Source organism: Leuciscus leuciscus (genome assembly GCF_965113295.1).
Source record: "Leuciscus leuciscus genome assembly, chromosome: 4".
NCBI classification, from domain to species: Eukaryota; Metazoa; Chordata; class Actinopteri; order Cypriniformes; family Leuciscidae; genus Leuciscus; species Leuciscus leuciscus.
Genome location: NC_138728.1, coordinates 17,077,504 through 17,096,912, shown reverse-complemented (window position 1 = coordinate 17,096,912; position 19,409 = coordinate 17,077,504). Strand labels below are relative to the sequence as shown.

The 19,409-nt window shown below is 41.9% G+C and overlaps 2 protein-coding genes across 7 annotated transcripts in view; both read right to left on the bottom strand.

Annotated features, from left to right (window-relative positions):
* nav3 (neuron navigator 3) overlaps positions 1-19,409 on the bottom strand; it is a 315,297-nt gene that overhangs the window by 110,093 nt on the left and 185,795 nt on the right. The window lies entirely within an intron of this gene.
* Positions 11,863-19,409, bottom strand: part of LOC309496359 (uncharacterized protein) — a gene marked incomplete at its 3' end in the record, with an annotated part of 158,636 nt that continues 151,089 nt past the window's right edge. Inside the window, exon 2 of the mRNA XM_082166353.1 lies at positions 11,863-18,822. Coding sequence (XP_082022479.1) covers positions 11,863-17,880 — 6,018 coding nt within the window. The 5' untranslated portion in view covers positions 17,881-18,822. The remainder of the gene's footprint in view (positions 18,823-19,409) is intronic.

Below are 19,409 nucleotides of genomic sequence, written 5' to 3'. Positions count from 1 at the left end.
GTGTGTACCTCTTAAGAGTATCTGAGCCCAGGTTGTCCCCGTCCTCAGTGTCCCGCTGATAAACGGCAGCGTTCGGCTCTCTCTACAGTCTGCAGTGCCTATAACTGCGCAGGTACTGGAAGCCTGCAGTTACAGTACTCGGCCAATAGGGGGAGTCAGCTGCTGGGAAAGGCTGTCATGCATAAGCCAGAGGGGTCTGTGAGTTCACTGCCTTGCGGATGATCCAGAGACCGTATTTGGTGTTTATTTGAATGCTTTTAGATGAAGTTTAGATTATGAATCACAGGACTGAGTGGAAAAGGAATGTAAATATATTATTTAATAAAAATGAGGGGCTCTGTAAGCATATGGAATATTTAACGGCCCTGAAACACTTAAGGGCTATTGTGTAATGCTGTAAATTGAGTTATATGACTGTATGGGACTGTAAACCTTTATATATCTTATTAGAGGAATTCATTAAAATAACTAAAAACAATATCAAGGAAAAGGGATAGAGCTAAAAAAAAAATCAGGAAGTTGTTAAACAGCAGGTTTACAATACAAATACAGTGTAAAATCAGACTACAACTTTACATTTTCTCAAGAAAATGTGATTGTGCTTGCTTGAGTAAAACTGGGTTTTCTGAGTGGTCTATATGGTATTTCTATACTGTTGCTAAGAGCTTTAGAGCTTTTTTTGTCATTCCTATGGTGTTCTAAGTGGTTGGTAAGTCAAAAGAAGCAGTTGCACTTTATTTTACAGTGTCCTTGTTATATATATATGTTACATGTACTTAGTGTAGAAATAACAGACAATTATGCATAATTACATGCAACTAAGACTAAACCAAACCCTAACCCTAATTATATAGTAAGTACATGTTGTTAATTACTAATACACAACGCACAACAGTGCGAGACAAGTTAAACTACCACTAAAAAAAACTTAAACAATGTTTTTAAAGAAGTTTCAAATGAAGAATCAAAGTCAATGGAGTCCAAAATAACATTGCACCCCAATGACTTTCATTATAGACAAAAAATATTGTGATTTTTAAAAAAAAATATCTGACAGAAAAAAAATCATAATAGGTTTGGAATGTCATGAGTGTTTGAATGTTTTAAATCACATAAATAGCATAAAAATCAAATAAAGGTAGGGCAGGCTGCAGAGAGAGCGTACAGAATGAGTTTGCAGTACTCAGGGATAGAGAGACACCTCGAGGAAAGGGAATCATCTTATGACATTGTAACTGAGCGATGAACAAGACTTTGCTGAATCAGGGCTGAGGCGGCAGCAAACACAGCTCACCGCTGTTTACCCATAACACACCAGCTGTCAGTCTGTATGACACTTGAGTTTAATGCAGTTTCTCCATTGATTTCATGGTAGTTTTCCATTCATTCTCAGGCACGGCGTTCCCCCACATGAATGGGAGCGCAGGCTGCTGACATATGGCTGTGATTCCTTCATTTGGCTCAGGGGAGATTGGAAGAGGATGGGGACTAGGGTTTTATTGTGTGTACAGTTGTGTATGTGTAAATCAAACATCACTCCCAGACAAAACCCTCGGCAGAGAAGGGCAAGAGTGTTTGTCGTTTCTGCAAGGATGAGACGCCACTGTGCGCTTTGACAGGAAGTGCAGGCAGTTGGGCTGTCAGTACTAGTTTCCTGTGTGCGCGCTGGCCCTTGGCTGCTCCTCGTCCCATTGAAAGATGTGCCTCCTAAATGCTCCTCTCAGCCAGGACACCCACACACAGTTGAACCCAGCGAGACGACAAAGGTCCCTTCCTCTCACATGGCATGACATTATCATTGTTGACTTGGCACACAGCTGACATTTGGAGATGCTCTTCATGTTGAGACCTCATAGTGTAAGGGACGGTGAAATTAATAAGGTGCGAGCCCTACCCACTCTTTCAGACCACATTCTCATTGGCCCATTGATGAAATTTTATAAAAAAATACACTGGCTAAATACACTTCCTCCTAATTGTATATCAGATAAATAGCAGCATGGAGGAAGATAACAGGTTTGCCATTTATGGGCTCTTGATAGAAGACCCACACAACAGACAACCAGGTTCATTAAGTGACCTGAATTAATCTGTGTCAGTAGCTGCCAATTGAGTTAATTGTGTTTGTCTGAGGGTTGATCGTACATCAGAATCTTCATGAGCGGCACAGAGACTCATTTAGTCTAGTTTCCCTTGAGAATCCCCACAGAGCAGCTAACATACTAAAGTGCACAGACAACAGAGAATTCCCTGCTCCAGCGTTTAGTAATTAAAGCATCTTCGCAAGAATATTCTCCAGAGTGTTGAATACCGTAAAAATCAATGGACGATGATGATGCGTGCGAAACAAGGTTACATAATGGTAAAACGTCCCTTTGTTGTTTGTAATCAACAATGAAAGGTTTCCTGTTGGAGCCAAGGCTTAGCGGTAATTCACTGAGAATGGGTGCTTACATGAGGAAAGCAGTTTTGAGCCTATGTTGGAATATACTACAAACATTCTGCCTACTTAACATAGACAACCATTTCAAATGATATATGCAAAATGGTTGTCTACGTAGACACTTTGAGATATATCTACAGCATGAACCAAACTGCACCATTGCACACATCTGGAAGATATCACTGTGCCAAACCTTGTTCACTTTCTCCTCAAAGCAACTTTAAACAGTTCCTGGTTTTCTACTTTCCAGTACAAACATCATTATCTTGTCCAAGGGAGCCAGTAGCCCTTCATCTCACTTAATGTTCCCAATAATAGCACCTGTCAGCCCCATGGTCACTTCATTAAAGGTCCACAAACACTCACAGCTACAGCCAAACTCTTCTCCTTTGAGCACTGCACGGGGGAAATGCCTCTTTAAGTGGAAAATAATGCAACACGTTGTAAAAGCAAACACATTTGTAACCCTGCCACTTGTTAATGGCTGGAACTTCTGCCAAGCATAAAATACCTTTCCTCATATGCATATGCATGTAGTTTGTCTATAAAACATCAGGTGCGTCCTAGATGGCAAGAGCTAACTAACTTACTAAATAAGTATTAAATTACAATGCAGAAAAATATAGATTGCTGTATTACAGGGAAAAATATGAAAGAATGTAAATTAATACAGAAATTATTTATTTTTATTATACAGTAATAAAATACGTAACAAGGTTGTATTGTCAAAATGCAAATCCAATGAGAATCAACTTTGAGAATAATAGGAATTGGAATTGGAAAGTTTTCGTTGTTACACAGACATATGCCAACAAAGAGTTCTCGTTTGATGAGAGCTGGAACGAAGATATGAAGGACCTCACCGCAGGGGAGCAAGTCTCTTAAATTCTCTTGCAGTTGTCAATCAGCTGAAGTGAAGACAGAGAAAGCCAGAAGAAGGGACAAAAAGATACAGAGATGAAAAAAACTGGGGATAGAAACATGTGGGAAGAAAGTACATAAGCCGTATTCTTGAAGTGACTTTCAGGAGTTACAGGAAGCTGAAGGGAGTTCTGCATTTCTAGAGCACAAACAGTGAAGGACACAATGTTCCTAGGCCATCCACAGTCTATTCACTGACTCTCTGATGAATACTGCTCACACAAATGACAAAAGTGGATTTGACCGAATGTGATGAGCTGGTTCTACGCAACTTCAAGAGTCATGAACAAAAACTTAAACAGTGGTTGGTTGCTTTATATGTCTCTTCCTGCCTAAGTGGTGGATCTTGACCATAACAAAGGGCAATGAGGACCAGATTTGAGGTCGCAAGTCAAAAGTCTCCATGACAAAACTGACCTTGGCTGAGTTTGAGTGACAGCTCTCCGCCATTCAACCAGTTACCACAGAAATCATAATAAACACAGCGAGATATTTCTTATTATGACCTACAATGTGGTCACGCTTACTCCCACTGTTGTTGAAGAGAGGAATCTCCCCCGGCCTGCCCCATTTCAAAACATGTCATTACTAAAACAGCCAGCGCTTCCAGAGAAATATTTGTCATCTAATTAGTAAGCACATTTGATTCAGCAGAAAGGAATAATGAGTACTACATTCGAATATTATATCCATTGGGATCTGGTGTGAAATAGAGCTTAACCATCTAAACCTTTAAATAATTCTGTCGTCTCAAGGTGGAATGCAGCACTGAGATGCAGCAACACTCAGTAACACTTCTATGATGCCTGTAGTCTATATATAATGCATTACATGTATTCATAATGCATTACAGGAGACATTGTAATCAGGTTTATCTTGTCATGAATAATTGTAGCTGCAAGGTAATACATTATAATACTTGTATTTTTACATTCAAAGAGTACACTGCATTTTAACACTCAAATGTGGTGTTGAGTATGTGATTTAATGCCTTATACTCTTTAGAAGTCAAATTACTAATCAATAAGTATCTCATAACTGTGGTTACAAGTATTTAGGATAACATAGAATGTATTAAGGTGTATCATTATGCATTATCAATGCATAGAAAGTAAACAACACATTGGCACTGCATTTGTACACAGTTAATTGAAAGTGTTACTCAAAACTTTGAGGTGTGAGACATCTAAACTCACTATTGTATCTGACTAAACACTATTCATCTGCATGTATATGTGTAGCTTTGCTGGATCTGGCCTAAGAAATAGCATCTCAGCTCTACTAGCAACCCCTTTGTCTCTTAGCGACACAAAGCTATTCCTGTCTCTCAGCATGTCTCTATAATTAGCAGTAGACCTGTAAGAGCCACCTTCACTAAGTAAATTACCCAGTTTAGAAAAGTAAATAGCAAACGTGTAATTAGCCTCCATCAACTCGTTACTGTGCACCAGCTAGACTGCAACTAGCGACTGATGTGTAGGAGGATGGGGTAGCGACATTAGCTGTGTTCCAAAATACGAGTGAGCTGCCTACCTAGACAATATTTAAGATTTCATATAAATGCTCCCAACATGAAGGCTGTTTTTAAAGGCCAAAAAGTAGGATGCAACATTATGCTGCCTGGTTTTATTCAATAAGGATGCAAAAAATTGATCAAAAATGAGCGACTTTGAACACTGGAGTAATGATGCTGAAAATTTAGCTTTGCCATCACATGAATTAATTATGTTTTTCAAAACAGATTTTCAAATTATAATAATATTTCACAACCTTAGTGTTTTTACTGTATTTTAAATCAAATAATACAGCCTTGCTGAGCATTTGAGACATTATTATTATTATTTTAAATCTTACCGACCCTAAACTATTGAACAGTAGTGTATATTTCATTCAGTACTATTGTTAATCTTTTTTTTTATTAAAAATGAGTTTTAGGCTTCTTGGAGTACAGTATTAGTTAAGCAACATGCTTTTGTCAAACTCTGTTGGAATCAATTTTGAGTCGCGTCTCCTTGCGATTTGTGTGGTCTATAGAGCGTTCTAAATCAGTCACTTATAAGGTCTCATTGCTGTTGCGAACTTAGAAGGCTGCTGCCTAACTGAACTGCATCCCATCTGCCCTGATATCATAAACCAATAATGTTAGGATGTGAGGAACTATCGGTAATGTAATTACCATGTGTATTTATGTTTATGTTTAAGCTCATCTTTGGATTTGATGTGGTGCTAAACTAATATTTGATACAGATGGGGCTTTTCAATCAATTTTGAGTCATGCCTCCTTGTGCTTCACATGATTTTGTGTGGTCCGTAGAGCATTCCAAATAAGTCACTTATAAGGTCCATTTGCTGTTGCGAACTAGGCGGCAGCTGCCTATTTAGATAGCTCACTAGAATTTAAAACGGAGACCTAGATTTGCATCTCATTAACATTATCATTATCTGGCATCAAAAATGCCAGTAGGATAATAGGCTTTTCTCTGTATTTAACAAATAAATGAAAAAACTGTACAAGCCATCCTTTGTTAATGCAGGATGACTGTGGAAAAGCGGAGGAGGGGGTCCGGTCCGGGTGAGTCAGCACACACTCGTGTTCCAGTATCAGTAGTCTGACTTGACATCCCATAAGTGGGTATCAGTGAGAATGTATTGCATTTGGAAGAGCAGCGATTGCAGCATTGCTTCTTCCTGTGGGTAATTAGTCACGCTTCCTGCTAGTGTTCAATTAAGTCTGGCCTCATGCTCACCCGTGAGTGAAAGGTGAGTCAAAGCCTGGGGAGAAGCAGTGACACACACCAAAACAACAGCACACTCAACGCTGGCATGAACCTGAGACCTTGTGTATGGTGAAATATATGATATCACTCTGTTTTTTATATATTTGACTTTTTTTCCCTCTTCCACACACACATTCCCTTGCAGTTAAACCACTTGTAGAAACATGGAAAGGTTACTGATTAGATTTAATGCACTAGTACTTTCATAAAATGAAGCCTTGAAAAAGTCAAAGTCCGCTGCCAGTTAACTGAACTGCATCCCATCTGCCGTTAACCAATAATGTTTGGATGTGAGGAATTATAGGTAATGTAGTTACCATGTGTATTTCTGTACCCAAAACCTCCTGATTTTCATATAACCATGATGCAAGAGGGATGCCACATGATAAGTGTCAAACCCAGAGCTCATCTTTGGTTTTGACGTGGCACTAAACTAATATTTAATACAGATGGGGCTTTTTTTCATCTACAAGGAATTTGCTGCAGTCTGACATTCCCTTCACATTGACTTAACTTTAATTGGTTTAATAATCAATAATTATGAGTCTGGTGATTTGGCTGGTCATTTGAGCACTTGACGTCCTCATGTTCCATGGACACAGAGAGTGGGATTATGGTTACTTTGAATTCAGGAGACACGTTTACTCTCTATGTAAATCAATCTGTGCAACCTTCACAAATGTGATTTAACTCACTGGCTTTCTCTAATGGCTTTTTGATTTGCATCTTCACCCGGACTGCTTGGAGCCTGACTGTCTGCTTGAAACCCACTACCGGCAGCTCCCACTAGAGGGCCCCGTTTTCACTCAATCCTGTGATGCATCTTACGGAGGGAGAAAAAGCTTGGAATTTTAGCCTCACCGGAATTTAACAAGCAGGAAACCAAAATATGCTGAGTCATTTTCATTCAATTATGAGTCATTGGAGAGTGAAAGCAAACACAAAGAATAATGGCTACAATTTGAGACAGAAGCCTTGCCGTATGTATATCTCTGCGCTTCAGACACTATGAACCAATAAAACACGCTTTCATCACGTCAGAACGACCGCCTATCAGAGCCGTGGGTTATGTCATCATTCATACTGACAGCGAGAGTGGGTTTGAGTTTGGATTTGCCCTGACCTCCAGTCCACACACACACACACACACTTTGTTACAGAGCTGTTCAGTTTGTGGTCAAAGGTCTGTGATTAAAGACCCAATTAACTCAAAATTAGAGTTTTGTGGCTTGAAGTCCATGTGCATCAGTTTTGAGATCATTCAGATGCTATTGTACTTGCTGACAAAATGTACTTTTAGCACAATTAAAAATTACCATCTCTCTCTTTCAGAAAAAAAGGGATGAAGATATTGATTAATTCTTCTTACATTACACAGATTTTTATACAAGAAAATGCTCTCCGGGATTAAAATATCAATATTCCCTGTCCCAAACTTCCTGTTTCAATAAAAAAACACATCCAACTGAAAAACTTTAATGTAACTTAAAGGTAGATTTGTCTTATAACATAAATGGCACACTGTCACTGCCTAAACATGGATTTTAAAACCCCACTTTCTAACAAGTTTCTACATAAGGACTACAGTACATCTACCTGGAAGTTGTCAGTTTATATGCTTGATGAATCGCATGTAGACCATTTAAAAGCCATGTTTTGAAACCACTGCAAGCATAAGTTGCTAACAAGATGCTACAAAAGAACTACACCTACCAGAAAGATGTCAGTTTATGTGCATGATAAATCAGACACCTATTGTAGTCCTTATGTAGAAACGTACAGTTTTAAATTACGCAATGGTTTCAAAACAAGGCTTTTAAATGGCTTTAAAACACCAGTTTCTACAAAGAAACCAGCTATTCTAAAACCCATTAGATATTCCTGAGGGAACCCAAGGCGGATTAGCCTTCCGGGTCGGACTAAAAACTGACGTCATGACTGAACAGCTAATGTTGTCATCAAGGACAACATTACTCCACATACAAAGGACAGAAGCCAGACCGATTTTGTATGTGTGTTGATGGATAGTATGAGTCGGCACTAAGACTCTAAATCAGTGGCTGGTAGACATTAAGTTTTAGTCGACTGTGTCACATCAATTTAATTTATGTAATCCATAATGATGCCATTTACAGTAAAAGCTTCTTTTTTGGATGTCTGAAACATCTGCCAGTGAATGAGTGTGTGTGTTACTCATGTCTGACATGCCGTGATTCATCACTGGTAAGTGACAGCTACTGATTTTTTATGTGTTTGCTTTATTTTAGGTTTTTCCTCTGCCTTTAATCAGTGCTGACTCATTCAGGTTCAACCACACTTCCCGCTATCTGAGTCATGTGACTATCAGAGGTCAGATTTCTCGAGCCCTGCTCGAGTCGTTCAGGATTTCCCTGGGATGCTTTTTGAAAATGCCTTGAGAACTGCTTCACCAGCTTTCCTGCATGAAATTTCCTCCTCCGCTCAACTCAAAGCTTTTGCTCTAGTTGGCACATGGCTCAGCCTTCCACTCCTTCACTCAGCACAGCTATAATAACAATATCAGCCCAGGAAAGGAGAGGGGAAACACACAGGCACATGAGTGCACACCTGTCAGGGGAACGGGAAGAGGGAAACCCAGTCTTATGATCACTTCAAGGACGTTTATAAAGGCCAAACTAGCTGCTAGAGGGAAAAGAAGATTCTGAGTCACTTGAAATGAATGTTCAAAACAAGGACTATTGACAGCTTCTGAGTCATGCTTTTGATTACCACAAAAAAGTATAAATAAATTAATAGAAAATGTATTGTAAAATGTATGCAAATGTATGAAAAATAGCTAACTCATTCAATGTTCTAGTGGTATCCTGCAGTGCAATGGCTTGCTTCATAGACTTCCATTGCAATTGTGCTTTACCGCACACAGGACTTTCTAAGAGATGAGTCAAAAAAGTTTTTTTTTTGTTTTTTTGTGGTAATCAACAGCATGTCACAGATTCGGTGAGTTTAAGTTAAAGTTAAAGTTTTGCTCACTTTGCTTGTCTGTGACTTTCCCCCATCACTTTTTCTTCCTCTGTCTCTATTGTTCAACTGTGTCTTAGAAATACAATTTGCCCCAAGACACTAAAACACACAGCAACTACTTCAGACCTCTAATATGATGTGGCTCACAGAGCAATGACTTTGGAGATGTGTACTATCTAAGGAGAGGGCTGTCAGAAGATGAAACCCGAGGGGGGGAAATCCCCCCCAAAATCATTCTTCTTTTCCTTCTTTCTGCATTTGGCAGGTGGGGAAATTGAGATGGCAAGAGCCCCCCTTATCTGGCTAAAAAAATCGAGCATCACAAATCACATCAGTACTTTTAAAAGAACCCTGGCAACAGCTCTTTCTGTCTTTTTCTTGCTCCCCCCATCCTAAAGGTCTACTAACTTTTCAAATTATTATATTTCTTCCAGAGTGAACTGCAGTAGTCATGCCCTGGGCGACACACACACACACACACACACACACACACACACACACACACACACACACACACACACACACACACACACACACACACACACACACACACACACACACACACACACACACTTAGTAGATAGGATACAATGGCCACACCATTGATATTAGTTAATGGCCTGTTGCTAAAAGGCCCCATACACACACCTACACACTTCTTTCTCTAATCTGGAAAGGTTGAAGGTGAAGGAGAGTTGTCCAAGTTGTATGATATATTGGCAGATTAAAGACAATTCACTTTGTCTTGAACACACATACACACACACACTCATCCTGAGCCCTCCAGCGTTTGGATCTGAAGACACTATATCCGCTCTTAATCTTTGGCCTTCTCTATTTGCTGTCGGTCTAGACCCGCAGTCAACTCTGCAGTCCCAGCGAAAAAAAAAAACTAAGATCTAAAATTACAACAGTAATGGCTTGTCAGTTCAGCTGGTCGGGTGTTGAGAACTTCTCAGTGGCCCTTTGTAGCCCTTGCACTGACCCAAAACTCTCCTCTGGAGTTAAACTCTGAGAATCGTAGGCCGTCACAGCTGAATGAAAAGCTTAAATAATATTCCAGCTTTCCTGACCACGTGGCTGAAACTAAATAAACACATTTTTCGAATGAGTCCTGTTGAGTACATGGAATACACAAGCATGTTGATTAACTATTAGTCATTTTTCAGTTATGGGCTTGATTAATGATCTTTAACTTGATATATGCCTGAATGCTGAATACATTAAAGAGAGAGGAAAAAAGACTGGATTTTCATCATGACATTTGGGTCCAAATATCTGTCACTCCAGATCTCACAGAATTTGTCACTGCCAGATCTACAGGAATGCACAGACAACATGAGCATGAATGAATGAAAGGACTAACAAACCAACTCATGAATGAATGAATGGTTTAAAAGACCAACTCATGAATGAGTAATTGGACTAGCAAACTAACTCATAAATTAATGAACAGACTAACAAACTAACTCATAAATGAATGAACGGACTAACAAACCAACTCATGAATGAATGAATGAATGGAATAACAAACCAACTCATGAATGAACGAATGACTGGACTAACAGACCAACTCATGAATGAATAATTGGACTAACAAACTAACTCATGAATTAATGAACGGACTAACAAACCAACTCACGAATGAATGAATGAATGAATGAATGAATTGACTAACAAACCAACTCATGAATGAACGAATGAATGGACTAACATATCAACTCAAGAATTAATAAATGAGTGAACTAACAAACCAACTCATGAATGGACGAATGAATGGACTAACATATCAACTCAAGAATTAATAAATGAGTGAACTAACAGACCAACTCATGAATGAATGAATGAATGAACTAACAGACCAACTCAGGAATGAATGAATGAGTAAACTAACAGACCAACTCATGAATGAATGAATGAACTAACAGACCAACTCATGAATGAATGAATGAATGAACTAACAGACTATGTCAGGGCCAGCAGTCCAATCCCTTGCGAAAGTTAGTTACTCGTGCCGTAGAACGTTGTATCAGGGCAAAAAGAAAGCTCCACTGGACTCCAATGTCAAAGGATAACAAAAAATGACCGTTTATTCAGGTCCCACAGTGAAATCTTTTTACAGGAGTAATAAAATAAATGTTTCTTAAACCAAAACTAATGCTGTCTGATATTTCTAAGACAATGTAACGTCCATAGGCTACGGTAAGAAAACTATATCGCTCAGGTCCTAGTTCACCGCTGGCTCCGAGCGTCCAAAGTCAGTTATGACGCTTCAACGGTATTGCGGGAAACCCAGCACAATTCTCTTAAAGGGGCGGTAGCCCTAAATTCAACCTAAACCCTGAGCTAAACAGAAAATGGTTTTCATTGTTTCCAAATCACAAAAACAGCATTTATAATTCAAATTATATCAATGATCGTTTTCTGTAAACCTCCTTAACATTACTAAGAAACATAACTGAGAAATAATAATCTTTTAATAAAGTTATGTTTGACTACTATTAGCAATAAGCTATTAATGTAGTAATATAACCCTTATAAATCAAATATAAGGTTATTCCATATCCCAAATAATATGTACAGTGTTTTGGCTCCTATATTCCGGCCCCTAATTTTTTCTTATTTCAGAAACAATTACTTTACAAAACAACAAGGAGCCAACAAACTTAAACTAATAACAAATAACTGTCGAGTGTCTCTGTAGCTGTCTTCAGTACCGCCTCATACAGCTTCTTGGAGAAGACAGACCTTGGTAATGGGTCTATCTAATGTGGTTGTCTTCGTCTTGATGCGGACCCGGCGCACGAGCCTGTGCGCGTCTGGAACCACCTCGATGATCTTACCAAGGACCCAGGAGTTGCGGGGCGCAGAATCATCGACGATCAAGACGATGTCCCCCTCAGCGAAGTTCCGGGAAGCACGAGTCCACTTCTGCCTTTCCTGTAACTGCGGGAGGTATTCTCTTGTCCATCGCTTCCAGAATATGTCGGCTATATACTGGACCTGTTTCCACCTCCTGCGGGCGTAGACATCCTCCTTCATAAAGAGGCCTGGTGGCAGAGAAGGCTTTGATTGAAGAAGCAAGAGGTGATTGGGGGTAAGTGCTTCCAGGTCTGATGGGTCATTAGAGGCTTTGGTTATAGGTCGACTGTTGATGATGGCTTCTGCCTCACACAAGACGGTGTGCAGGCCTTCCTCATCCAGAGTTTGAAGTCTTACAGTGCTACTGAGGATCTTCCTGACCGACCGAATCATCCGTTCCCAGACGCCGCCATGGTGGGAACCAGTCGGGGGGTTGAAAATCCACTGGATGCCCCTCTGACGCAGACTGCTTTCAATCTTAGAGACATTCCATTCCTCCATAGCTCTCTTTAGCTCCTTCTCCGCCCCCACAAAATTAGTCCCATTATCTGAACGGAGGGTTTTCACTTGGCCTCGTCTCGCTAGAAATCGACGAAGAGCGTCAATGAATGAGTCCGTGTCCAACGATGATGCCATCTCCAGATGGACAGCACGGATAGCCAGGCAGGTGAAGATAACGCCCCACCTCTTTACTAAGCTTCTGCCCCGTTTGACTTCGAACGGACCGAAGTAGTCAACTCCAGTGTAGGTGAAAGGGGGTTCATCTGGAAGTACCCTGTCCTGGGGCAAATCTGCCATCTGCTGTTGTCCAGCTGCACCATGCGAGCGTCGACATGTCACACACCTTGATAGGACTCTTCTTATAGCTGAGTGAGCACCAGGAACCCAATACTTCAGTCGCAACTTGGACAGTACATGGTTGCGACCACTGTGACCCACGCACTCATGTATATCTCTGAGTATAAGCTCCGTCACATGGAAGTCCTTAGGTAGGATGGCAGGGTGTTTCACCTCTTCAGGCATCACTGATCTGCTGAGTCTTCCTCCTACTCTAAGGATCCCCTCCTGTAGTTTGGGTTTGAGCTTGTAGATGTGACTGCTCATCTTAACGTCTTCACCTTTCCGAAGTATAGAGATCTCCTCAGAGTACTTTCGCCGCTGACAGAAACGAATGATCTCAAGCTCCGCTTCCTTGAGGTTCTCCACAGTGAGGTTGGTCTTTGGAAGGCTTTCCTTGAAGATCTTCATCTTTTTCTGGACCTCAGACTGTGGAAGTGACGCATTCATCTCTTCCCTCTTACGACACAGAGTCAGCAGCGTGTTTCTCAGCTTCAGCATCCAGCTGACTGCCTTCTTCAGACGATTCCAGGAGGAGTAATACTCAAGGAACCGCTGCACTGTGTCCAACTGCTCCTCGACTGCAGTAGTGTTGACCATGGCTTTCCTTACCTCTGGGTCCTCTGAGGTTAGGTCCCCATGGTTGTCTGGGTTCTGTGGCCATTCCTCCTCTGGCTTTGTGAGAAAGTCCGGCCCCTTTATCCATGACTCATTGCGCAGGAAGGATCTCACGTCGAGTCCTCTTGACGCAATGTCAGCAGGATTCTTGGCTGTATTTACATGTCGCCACTGTCTTACTTCTGACAGCTTCAAAATCATTTCCACTCGATTAGCGACGAAGGTGCGAAATCGGCTGGTTCTATTTCCGATGTACTTGAGCACCGTGGTGCTGTCTGACCAGAACACAGATTCGTCCAAGTGGAGTTCCATTTCTGACCTCAGGGCTTTGTCCATGCGCGCTGCCATGGTAGCTGCCGCTAGTTCCATGCGTGGGATGGTGAGGGGCTTGAGGGGTGCCACCCTGGCCTTTGCCATGACGAAGGCAACGTGAAGCTTGTTTTCTTCGTTCTCCTGCAGCAAGTAACTCACCGTTCCGTAGCCTTCTTGGCTAGCATCTGCAAAGTGATGCAGCTGATTGAATATTACCTTGCCAAAGTCCCTGGGCTTGAAGCATCTAGACACTCCAAAATCCTTCAGCAAGTGAAGATCCTCCAACCAGCTGTTCCATTTTTTAGCGAGGTGCTCTGGAATTTCATCGTCCCATCCCAGCTTGAGTCGGCAGAGCTCCTGGAGGATTAGCTTTGCTGTCAAGACCACCGGTGCTAGAATACCCAGCGGGTCGTAGATAGAGCCAACTACGGAGAGAATGCCTCTTCTTGTGGATGGCCTCTCTTGGATGATGATCCTAAATTTGAAGTTGTCGCTCTCAATACACCATCGGACCCCCAATGCTCGTTCGACAGGTAGCATATCCAAGTCAAGATTGAGGTCTCTTAGTTCTTCAGCTCTCTCCTCCACAGGGATTGCAGACAGCACGGCTCTGCTGTTGCTCACCCACTTCGTAAGGCGGAATCCTCCTGAATGAAGGATGGCCCTCAAGTCGCTGTACATAGATACTGCTTCCTCTTCTGAGCAGACAGACTTGAGGCAGTCATCAACATAGAAGTTGCGTAGTACTGTGTCAACACTTGCAGCATTGTACTGACCTCTGCTGTCGTGTGCACACTTCTGTAGGGCAAACGTGGCACAACTCGGAGATGAGGTGGCACCGAATATGTGCACCCTCATTCGGTACTCTGCGATGTCTTGTCTGATGTCACCAGAGGGCCACCAGAGAAACCGCAGAAGGTCAGCATCTTCAGCCGGCACCCGTACCTGGTGGAACATGGCTTCCACATCTGCCATGACAGCCACAACCTCTTGCCGAAACCTTGTGATGACACCAAGCAGAGTACTCGTCAGATCCGGCCCCTGTAGGAGCTGATCATTCAATGTGGTGCCTTGGAAGGACGCCCCACAATCGAACACCACTCGGATCTTCAACTTTTTAGCATGATATACGCCATGATGTGGCAAGTACCACACCTTTCCATCGCTACGGCTGATCTCTTCATTGGGAACCTTGACAGCGTAATCCTTCACGATCCAGTCTTCTACAAATGCAGAGTATTCAGCATGAAACTGAGGATTCTTTATGAACTTCTTCTTTAAGTTGAGAACTCGCTGTTCAGCTACTTTCCTGTTGTTCGGCATCTTGAAAACTGTGTTCCTCAGTGGTAAACCGATGCTGTAGTGACCTTCTATGAGTTTTGCTGACTGCGAGACCATTTCCAGAAACTGGATGTCTTCCCTTGACATCTCTACACTGTCGTTTTGACACTCTGGAAAGTCGATCTTGAACTGTTGATGGTTCCACCGCTCATCTAGCGTAGCCACTGATATGCGATTGGAAGTGACCTGTATGAGTCCACTAGTCGTGTCATGGCTGTTGACTCCACGGAGAGGACCATTGACAATCCAGCCCAGTCGTGTTTTTACCGCGTATGGCCCATCTTCCACGCTGGGTACCACCTGCCACGGCTCCATGGCCTTGGGTACGTCAGTCCCGATGAGAAGATCTACCTCTGCCTGAATCTTTGGGATCTTCACTTGACTGAGATGAGGCCACTTGTCTACTTCCTCCTGCAGAGGGATGTTCTGTTCACGTGCCGGGATCACCCTCTGAGAATAGATGTTGGGCAGCTCCAGGAAGCTGTTGCCATCCATGCCGCTGACTTCCAGTCCAGACACCACTTGGCTGCTCACCAGCCGCTCGCCTCCCATGGTCTTCAGCAGAATACTTGTTTTCCTCCCTGTGACATTGAGTGAGGCCATTAACTTCTCTGTGCAGAAGGTGACATTGCTGCCTGGGTCGAGGAACGCATAAGTAGTCACAATCTTATTACCTTTCTTGGCCTTGACATGTACTGGAACGATCGCCAGAACACTATTAACATTGCCGGCCCCAGTAGCTTTGCAGGTCCTCATCTCTGCATTGATGCATCCACTTACTACTGAACTGGATTCTCCATCTGCTCGTTCCACCTTGTGCTTTGTGTTTTTGGACGTGTCAGTCAATGGCTCCTTCTGCCTTGCTTCATCAGTAGCATCCTTATTCTTCTTATGGAGAACTGTCGGGTGAGTAAGCTGGCACACCTGGCAGGCCATCTTCCCATCGCAGGCCTTGCTCATGTGTCCTTGTTTCAGGCAACTGAAGCATAATCCTTTACTCTTAAGAAAGTCGATCTTCTCCTTGTGAAGAGACCTTTTCATCCTTTTGCAGTGTTCCAAGGTGTGCTGTTCTCCTTGGCAGAAGAGACAAGGGGTCGAGAAAGCACACAGTGATTCTCCCTTGGGCTTTAATTTTGTCTCTGCCGGATTCTTGACTGCTGTGGCTGCAGTAGTGAAGCTTCTCTGAGCACCACTCATTCTGGCTGATTTCTCAGTCTTGTGAGCCCTTACATGGCTCTTGTTTCCATCAGTAATGTCGCCGAAGAGTGGGTGTAGGGCTTCTTCCGCTTGCTGAATCACAAAGCCGACAAGGTCCCTGAACTTAGCGCTGCGTTGCTCCTTCTCTAGGAGAGCACATGCTTTGCTTCTCCACCTCTCCCTCTGCTTGTATGGAAGCTTGGCAGCGATAGCTCGCATATTGGACACACTGTCAAGCTCTTGCATGTACTCCACATCCGACATTGCGTTGAGGCATCCTGTGAGGTAAAGGCCAAAGGAGTGAAGTGCTTCTCCGTCATCTGACTTGATTGTCGGCCAGGCCAGTGCTTTGTCGATGTACGCCACTGAAATCTTATATCCATTACCAAAGTGCTCCTTTAAGAGCCTCTTGGCTTCACGATAGCCAGTTTGCGGTTCCATGTGAAAACAACTTCGTATAAGCTCTCTCGGCTGCCCGTCCGTGTACTGCTCCATGTAGTACAGCCGGTCCCTGTCACTATCCGTCTTATCCTCTACTCCATGTTCAAAGGCCCTGATGAATAGCCTGTATTCCATAGGGTCCCCCTTGAATATTGGAATCTTCTGAGGTGGCAGGGTAGCGAGGTTCTGTTGTTTCATTAGGAAGTCAATAATGGATAATGGCGAAGATTCTTGTAGCAAAGTCTCCTGTTCCGTCCTCACATCCCTAGTAGGGGCTCCATGGCTACCTCTGCGAGCAGGTTCTATTCTGACTTCTGCTTTGGGAGTAGTCGTAGCTTGCCTAGGAGCTTGGGGTACCGTGTGCTTTGCTTTCTCTATGTAAGAGTTCATACCATCTTGCTGGCTAACTCTAGACCAGGCTTTGATACCTTCAAACTCCTCTAGTACTCTGCACTTAGCATCGGAGGCGGCAAGCGCGATCTGCATTTGCAACTCCTCTCTCTCAGCTTTTATCTTAGCTTCCTGTTCATCAAGTAGTTGTTTTTGTTTTAGAGTGAAAGCTCGAGCTTGTAGCTCAGCTCTCTCTAATTCAGCCTTCAGACGGGCCGCTGATGCAGAGGATGCTTTGGAATGTACTGAGGATGGTGCTTTAGACCCTTTCCTTAACTTTCTCGAAGCAATAGCCACTGATGCACTATCTTCAGGAGAAATCTCCTCATTTGTCTTTTTAGCCTCGGCTATGCGCTGATACACCTCTTTTATCCATTTCTCAGCCTTAGTAGCAAAGTTATAAAACATATCGGCCTTCGGCTTAAACCATCCTTCCTGATCTGCATTCATTTCTGATGTTTCATCCAGTAACACTTTGACTGATGTATTTAGTTCACAAAACTCTCCAAACAGTTTATTGAACTCTACTGATAACATTTTCTCTACAGCTGGCAGGTTACTGTCGTCAACTTCATCCATTGACTGAGTTATCTGATTCATTTTGCTGGTTAGCTGACCTAGCTTGTTTTTCCTTTTATTAATGGCATGACGGATTTTTTCTTCATAAGCCTTGGCTGTGACTTTAACCTGTCTAGCTTCAGTAGGTTCAGGTTGTGGTGTTGAATAGTCTGCTTGGCTCATCTTGATGAATTTAAGTTACAGAGAGAACCAAAAAATCAATTTGCCTATTTGCCTGGTGAAGACGTTTCTCAATCACTCTCACAAGAGGCTGTCAGCACTTGCTACAAATAGTAGCTAAAGTTGCACCAACTTAGCTAATTAGCAACAAGCATGTTAAATTTTGACGTCTCCACTCAACAGAAAAGGCACAAATAGCATCCACATTCTCTTTTCTTCAGTACTCACTGCCCACCAATCTGCTTTTTTTCCTTCCTTACAGAGCTCCAGCAGTTTGTGATTCTTGAATCCTTTTTTTTTTTAGAGCACAGTTTTCTTACTATGTCAGGGCCAGCAGTCCAATCCCTTGCGAAAGTTAGTTACTCGTGCCGTAGAACGTTGTATCAGGGCAAAAAGAAAGCTCCACTGGACTCCAATGTCAAAGGATAACAAAAAATGACCGTTTATTCAGGTCCCACAGTGAAATCTTTTTACAGGAGTAATAAAATAAATGTTTCTTAAACCAAAACTAATGCTGTCTGATATTTCTAAGACAATGTAACGTCCATAGGCTACGGTAAGAAAACTATATCGCTCAGGTCCTAGTTCACCGCTGGCTCCGAGCGTCCAAAGTCAGTTATGACGCTTCAACGGTATTGCGGGAAACCCAGCACAATTCTCTTAAAGGGGCGGTAGCCCTAAATTCAACCTAAACCCTGAGCTAAACAGAAAATGGTTTTCATTGTTTCCAAATCACAAAAACAGCATTTATAATTCAAATTATATCAATGATCGTTTTCTGTAAACCTCCTTAACATTACTAAGAAACATAACTGAGAAATAATAATCTTTTAATAAAGTTATGTTTGACTACTATTAGCAATAAGCTATTAATGTAGTAATATAACCCTTATAAATCAAATATAAGGTTATTCCATATCCCAAATAATATGTACAGTGTTTTGGCTCCTATAGACTAACTCAGGAATGAATGAATGAGTGAACTAACAGACCAACTCTTGAATGAATGAATGAATGAATGAATGAATGAATGAATGAACGGACTAACAAACCAACTCATGAATGAATGAACTGACTAACAGACCAACTCGTGAATGAATGAATGAGTGAACAAACAGACAAACTAATGAATGAATGAATGGACTAACAAACCAACTCATAAATAAATGAATGAATGAATAAATGAATGAACAATCTAACTCGTGAACGAACGAACGAACGAACCGACGAACGGACTAACAAACCAACTCATGAATGAACAAACAAATGAATCAATGACTGAGGAAATGAATGAATGAGTGTAACAAACAAACTGATAAACAAATGATTAAATAAACAAACGAATGGACAATCAGACTAATTAATGAATGTATCAATTTCATTTGTAAAACAAATGAATAAATGAACAAAAGAATAGATGAATCAATAAAAAAATTCTGACAATTTCCGTCCGTCAGTGCATTTAGCTGCTCAGCATGTGCGTCTGGATGTTCACTATGTGCATAATTTTCGAACACAAGCCCACCACACAC